The 7002-nt window shown below is 47.6% G+C and overlaps 2 protein-coding genes across 2 annotated transcripts; one reads left to right on the top strand and one right to left on the bottom strand.

Annotated features, from left to right (window-relative positions):
• Positions 1-323: 323 nt before the first annotated feature.
• Positions 324-1994, bottom strand: PCYB_062130 (hypothetical protein; the record flags this gene model as incomplete). The annotated part of the gene is made up of 2 exons (XM_004221380.1): positions 324-823; positions 911-1994. 2 exons carry the CDS (start codon positions 1992-1994, stop codon positions 324-326), a joined length of 1584 nt encoding a protein of 527 aa, XP_004221428.1.
• A 1452-nt stretch (positions 1995-3446) lies between these two features.
• Positions 3447-5786, top strand: PCYB_062120 (U3 small nucleolar ribonucleoprotein protein MPP10; the record flags this gene model as incomplete). Its single annotated transcript, XM_004221379.1, has 2 exons — positions 3447-3881; positions 3951-5786. The coding sequence occupies 2 exons, from the start codon at positions 3447-3449 to the stop codon at positions 5784-5786; spliced, it is 2271 nt and encodes a 756-aa protein (XP_004221427.1).
• Positions 5787-7002: the final 1216 nt, after the last annotated feature.

The raw sequence follows: 7002 nt of genomic DNA, 5'->3' as shown, positions 1-7002 counted from the left end.
AGGTATCATAGGAGGTACCAAAAAAAGAAAAAAAAGGCATCGAAAGAGACGCAAAAGAAGACGCGGAAAAAATGCATGATCAGTAAGAAGCCATGTTAAAAACTTTTTTTGTTTTTTCGAAACGGAAACTTTTTTGAGCATTAAATTTTAATCGAGCCAGTGGCGGTGTGTGGTGTGCGGTGTATCGGCGTGTGTGGTTTGTGTGGTGTATCGCTGTATCGCTGTATGCGCTGTATCGTCTGTGCGCCCTTTTCGCAGAGGGTCGCACGGGCAGGGGAGGTCGTCGGCCCCACTGGGGAGTTTTTCCGTCTCTCTGTCCCCACTTAGGAGCCGTAAAACTGCACCGCGCGTGACTCGAAGTGCTCGCGCGACTGGCGGTCGACGACATCCGTTACGTTTTGACGGCGCTTCTGCCGGTTGTACAGCCGGTAGAGGTGCTGCTTGGTGCTTTCCGGGGTGTAGAGTCTAGCATCAGGACGGCTAATTCTCTTTGTGAAGCGGAAGAGATCCCCCCAAAGTAACTTCCTCGCACGTTTATATCCATATCCCTTAAGGATGGTACCGTTTCTTGTTCGTAAATTAGGAATTAGGGATGAACTTTTGGTTACCACAAGTCGCTCGAAGTTTTGAGGACTAGAACATACATCGATTAGGACATGCTTACCGGACTTGATCGTAGGAAGGATGACCCTTGGCCAGAAAAAGGACTTCTCGTGAGGAGTGATGGCATCTGCTTCAGATTTGTATGCTGTTCTGGGTCCTTCACATTTACGGATGACTAGGTATGAAAATTTTAACTCATCAACATTTTTGGCTCGACTACCTTTGCAGTAGATGTGATGAGAGAGTCTATGTGTTCTTTGAGAGAAGTGGCACCAGTCCTTGCCTGTTAAAGCAAGCGGACAAATACTTTCGTGAGGACATGGAGCGATGAAATGAAACCTATCATACTTCAATTCGGTAATAAAAAGCTCTCTTAAGGAATGGATCATCCGGAACCCTGTGGGGGTGCCACTCTCTACAATGATGAGGACCCCTCCTATGGATAATCTCTCCCATAAATTTTTTATGTAAAGATTTCTTGCGTTGTAATCATAGAGAGTTAGTAGCATGTGGGACGTTATTACGAGGTCGTACTTTTTTTCCATGTTGCTGTAGAGGTTCATTTGGTACGTCACGTTGGGGATGCGCTCCGTTAGGTATTTCGAAATTGATTCGAACGAGTCTGAGGACTCCACGGCCACGATGTGGTTGCCGCTGCTGCTACCCCTGTTGCTACTGCCGCTGTGGCTGCTTTGGCTGCTTTGGCTGATGCCCCCTGCTGGGTACACCTCATTCAGCGCCACCACGGCAACAGCGGGGACGCCCGAATAAATCAAAACTTTTTTTGGCATAAATGTTGGGACCCGAGTCCTGATCTCGTGCAGAACTCTGTACATAACGCCGTAGTGGGCATTAAAATTGTGAAGAGTGTACGCGATGGAAGACTCGGGGAAGAACGTCATCCTCGCGGGGGAAACACTCCTTCCTATGTGTCTCGCATCCTCCGCGTGCGCCAATGCCATTTGTTCCATCTCTTTCCGCTTGTTCTGGTACTCTCCCAAATGCTGCTTCAAGCATTGGTATGATTTTTTTTCAAGGAGGTTATTTAATTTGTTCCTTCCCTGTTTTTTTTTCTTTTTTTCAACTCCGCACGCTTCCCCCCCCTCCTCCTCCTCCTCCTCCTCCTGTAACTGATACAACAATTTTGAGGGCAAAATTCGAGGCAACTCTACACAGTTCCTGCTTGTTAATTTTTGCATTACATATCTCCCCAATTTTTCCAAATCTTTTTTTTTCACAAATTGTTTTGCCAAATTGTGTAATTTTTGCCTGACCTGTTCAGGTATTTTTAACGTTTTCAAGGATACCATGCTTACCCGGTCCAAATGGTCCACCTCCTGTGCGCTTAGACTTTGACTCTCCGCGAGTTTGTCGAACTTGAACCCTCTCATGGCGGCCATGCCGCGTGCGCCCCCGCGTCTGAGCAGCAGCATATCTCAGGGGAGGGGATGCAGTGACAACTCACCTCACAAAAAGGACAGCAGCGGTGTTTTGCTACTCTCCTGTAGGTCGATTCGCATTTCAATTAGGCCTTTTCTGTAACTTCATCCGGTGGGCAAGGCCATACACTCATTAAAAAAAAAAAAAAAAAGAAAGAAGAAGAAGCAACATGCATTCGTACGTGCTGCGCTCCATCATCACACCTCATCAAAGCGGCGTCGTTTTTTTTTTTTTTTTTTTCTATGCTACTTTTTTATCTACCTGTGCGCGGTCGGCGAAGTTATTATATTCTCCATGCTCGCCACTTTTGCGTTTTCCCAATTTTTTTATTCTGCGTCGTTTGGCGGGGGACTTGCAGTCGAAAAAAAAAAAAAAAATAAATAAAGCAATAGAGCAATAAAATGTGGCATAATACCATGGCGGGCGTGTGATCTCCTGTTTGTCCCGTTTTAAATGGCCGAGCGGGGACTCCTATCACGGGTTGGCACAGAAGCGCCGCAAACGGCTGTTTGCTGCATTTCCGTCGCGGCGCTGCTGCACTGTAGGGCTTCTTCCCTGTATGGCTTCTTCCCTGTATGGCTTCTTTTCCCTGTTGGGCTGCTTCGTTGCTACCAGTTTTTTTTTTTTTTTCCGGAGGGGTAGCTGGAAAATGGAAAAAAAGCCTACCGCGAAGGAAAAACCTTTTCTGGTGAACACTCTTTTTGGCGTTCCTCTCGACGTTATTTCTGTCGCAAAATTGGGGGCGTAATTTTGGCATCCATTTGGCGTCATTTGGCGTTACTTTGGTTATTTGGTTATTTGGTTATTTGGTTATTTGGCTATTTGGCTATTTGGCTATTTGGCTATTTGGCTATTTGGCTATTTGGCTATTTTTTGTTTTTTTTTTTTTTTTCTACTTGTTTGTTGCCGCCTCTTTTTTGCTGCTCCAATTTTTTTGGCGACATTGTGCTGCGCGCCCCCTTACTGGATGAACCGCAGCCTCAGGAGAGGCGCGAATGAAACGTCGGCCTGGCGGAAAATCGGTTAATCGGTGAAGCGGCCAGGTCGAGGGGCCAAGTGTCATTTTATCTGTGACGGCCCCCCCGTGCGGAGAGGTCTCCTTCCCGTGACCGTTCCTGTTATTCGATAACGTTCGTTCGTGCCACTTTGCATCTCTGAGTGGCCATTCCCGTGTTGTTAATCCAGCCAAAGGGAGTAAGGCCGCCAAAGGAGTAAATCCACTAAAGGAGTAAATCCGCTAAAGGAGTCAATCCACCAGCACAAGTAACTGTCAGGAGTTCTCTCCCCTCCATTTAATCACTACCACCGTTTTCGCCAAAGCCAACCCTAACACAGGGGGGGGTGGAAGTAAAAACTCGTCTTATACTCCCTCCCCAAAGGAACTTGCAGTTTGTCATAACAACATGGAACTACTTAAAGTGAAGAGGTACGCGGAGCTCATCGACGAGTTCTCCAGGCAGACCGATGAACTACTTCCGGGGGAGAAAAAAACACCCGCTCAGGAAAAAGGAACTAGCCAGAAGGGAAAAAAAGACGTTATAGAAATAATTGAGTACTTTTCAAATATGCTCGTAAAATTTTTTTACAGTGATTACCAACATAACGATATATCGATTGTTGACTCCGGGTTCGATTCTGATCAGCTGTGGTTATTTATCGAGTGTCTCATAAAGGAGAAGAAGTTGGAGAGCCTTCTTTCCTTTTTTGAAAAGTATGAAAAAGGCTTGGACAGTCAGATAGAGAATCGGAGAGGGGAGACCCAAGCGGAGGAGTATTCCAAAGAGGAAGAAAATGCTACTATAGGAGGGACGGGTCAGAAGAGACGCGCTGTCAATCGGGTGAAGATGAATATGAGAGGACCCTCGTCTAAAAGGAGAAAGGTGGGTTATTCTGCTTCTTCTTCGGAGGAGGATGGTGCACAGTTCAGCGAGGGTACCTCCGTTAGCTTGGAGAGGGGAGAGGCTGAGCAGAGGGGAGATGCCCCCGGAGCAGACAGATTTTTCGACGAGGATGAAATGCACCAATTCCTCGATGAAGAGGAAAAAAAAATGTTACGCGGCCAGTCGGGGGGGGGGAGCGATGGGGATGGCGGTGGCGATAGCGGTAGTGATGGAGATGGCGGTGGCGATAGCGGTAGTGATGGAGATGGCGGTGGCGGTAGTGATGGCGATGGCGGTAGCGGTGACGAGGTGGACCTTAACGAGTTCGAGTGCGACTACGAAGAGGGCCGCAAGTTGAAGTACGGCGATTTTTACGAAGGGGGAGAGGAGGAAGAAGAAGAAGAGGAAGAGGAAGATGTTGACGAGGATGGCGAGGATGACGAGGAGGAAGAAGATGTTGGCGAGGATGACGAGGAGGAAGAAGATGTTGGCGAGGATGACGAGGTTGACGAGGATGACGGGGATGACGAGGATGACGGGGATGACGAGGATGACTTAGATGACGAGGATGACGGGGATGACGAGGATGACTTAGATGACATAGACGACTTAGAGGACGAGGAAGACCTCGGTGCAGAGGGCGAACGGCCGCGCGGTCGGCGCGCGCCCGACCGATGGAGCCGAAAACAGACGGACGAAGAGATCGAGCGAGAACTGCGCACGATAAATGAGTTTGACAGCGGGCACCGAGGTGGAGGGGATGAGTATAGAAGCGATGAGGATGGAGGGGACGAGGCTGGGGGGGACAAGCCCCAAACGGAGAAGGACAGAGTAGAGAAGGAACTGATTCAGAAGAAGCACTGGTCACTCACAGGAGAAGTATTTGCACACGATCGTCCCAAGAACAGTCTGCTGAACCTAGATGTAGATATCCCGAAATTAAACTCAGGAGGCAACGATGCGTATGTAAGTAAAGCTGTGGGGGAGGAGGAGGACGAAGAGGGGATCGACGGACGAGGGGATGAGAAAACGGAGGAAGGAACATCCCTCAAGGGAGGAAGAAAGCTACTAAGCAAAAGCAAGCACAGGAATCTCCTGAATGACGAAATAGAAGTAGTGGTGAAGCAAAGGATCCAAAATATGCTGTTCGATGATGTGGAAAAAAAACGAATAGAAGACTTGGACCTTCTGGTTAATGAGCCCAAAGAAAGAGATGGTAAGGAAGACGAAGTAAATTTCGATCTTTTGAATTTCAATAAAAGTAAGCTCAGTCTAGCAGATGAATATACAAAGAAATATGAACAAGAAATAAAAAGCAGTCATTCTGAAAAAAAAGAATTAAATCTGCAAAAGCTGGAATTAATGAATCTGTATAAGAAAATCGTTCACTCCTGTGATTCGCTGTGTAACGATTTCTTCCTTCCCAAACCGGCACTACTTAATGTATCAAACAAAAGTGAGCAGTTTACTAGCCTGCATATCGAAGAGACTGTACCTATTATCCTTTCTGAGAAGGACAGAAATGCACCTGAGCAGGTGTTCCAACCAGGACACATAAAACAAGTAGAAGAAATGCATCAGAAGGAAAAAAAATCGATGAGAAAATCCAAGAAGGTTAAGAGAAAGAAAAAGCTGCTTCATCTGTTTGGTCAGAGTGGGAAGGGTATTAGTGAACTGAAAAAGAGGGATGAGTATTTGAGTGGGAAGAATAGAAAAATGAAGGAGGAGAAGGAGAGTGCTGCCAGGTACGGCGTTGGCTCCAAGGACCAGTTGCGCGGCAAGGCGCGCAGTCGCTACGACTTCGCCGGGGCCATCTCCCAGGCGCAGGCCCGCGACGCCAGAGGGGGGAGAAGCGGTAGGTAGGCAGACGTAGCAGGGAGGCAGACGTACCAGGGTGGGGGAAGCCGTCGCGTGGCGAACGCGGTGGGGCCTATTCCCATGTGCCTTGTCGCACCCGCCGCCACCCAGACCCACGGCTCAGCCACTACATGAGGGCACTTCCAAAACGGAACTGCTACAAAGTTAGCACATCCTGCGAGCCCCCAAATGAAAATGGGAAAAAGGTATCAGCAGAGTTGGTAGCTCCTCATCTGTGTGGCAGTAGTGCTGAATATACTCTCATTCGCGTTAGAAGGTGAACCAGGAGAGGAAGTCCCGAGGAAGTCCCGAGGAAGTCCCGAGGAAGTCCCGAGGAAGTCCCTTGTCTGCGTGATTGCATCGATTTTGCTTTGTCCTGCGCGGAATTTTTTTTTTTCTTTTTTTTGCACAAAATGTTGAGGAGTGGCAATGCCTGTGGCGTTTGAACAGTGCGCTCCCCTTCTTCAACGAAAATGTAAATATGCCTCATTTTTTTGGAGCAAACTTTTCCTTTTTTGTACTCCCCGTGCGGGGTGACATGCACATTTAAAAAAAAAAAAAAAAACGTAAAAGGGGAAGGGGAAGGGGAAGCGGCGAGAGGGAACATTCGACCGTGAACAGATAATTTGCGCAACAGCGGGTTAAGCGAATCACCGATCTGAGTTTTCCGCCCTTCTGTGGAAGGATACATTGAAAAAAAAAAAAAAAAAAAAAAATTTGCTCCTTTTCAAAGATATAATTGCTTGTAGATGTACCTCCTGCTGCTGCTGCGGCCGCGGCGGGGGGCTGCAGTATTTGGCCCCCACGTTGGGCATGTGTAAGGTTAAGGGTTGTTGGCCCATCGGTGGTGTACTAATGGGACACACATGGCATACGCTCGAGATGCGAGTGAAACACATGTGATGAGTGATTCACTTATGAGGCCTACCCCCCTGAACGTTTCTAAAGGGAACAACAGGGGTGCATAGTTCTGAATGGTTACGTTACCCTTTTGTGTGGGCTTACAACAAGGTGTTTTTTTTTTTTTTTCTTTTTCTAACCTGTTGCATGGAAAGGGGTCGAAGCAAATTCAGTTGCACTTTCATTTTTGGCTAACAATGTTTCCTTTTTGCAACTTCGCCACTTCGTCAATTTGCCACTTTTTTTGTGCGCCCCGCGTCGGACCATTCTACGGGGCGCGCTCCGATGGTGCTGTGATGAAGTTGAAAAAAAAAAAAAAAGG

This window comes from Plasmodium cynomolgi, chromosome 6, assembly GCF_000321355.1.
Source record: "Plasmodium cynomolgi strain B DNA, chromosome 6, whole genome shotgun sequence".
Classification (NCBI taxonomy): Eukaryota; Apicomplexa; class Aconoidasida; order Haemosporida; family Plasmodiidae; genus Plasmodium; species Plasmodium cynomolgi.
Note: the sequence above shows the minus strand (reverse complement) of the source record. Positions and strands in the feature narration are given on the sequence as shown.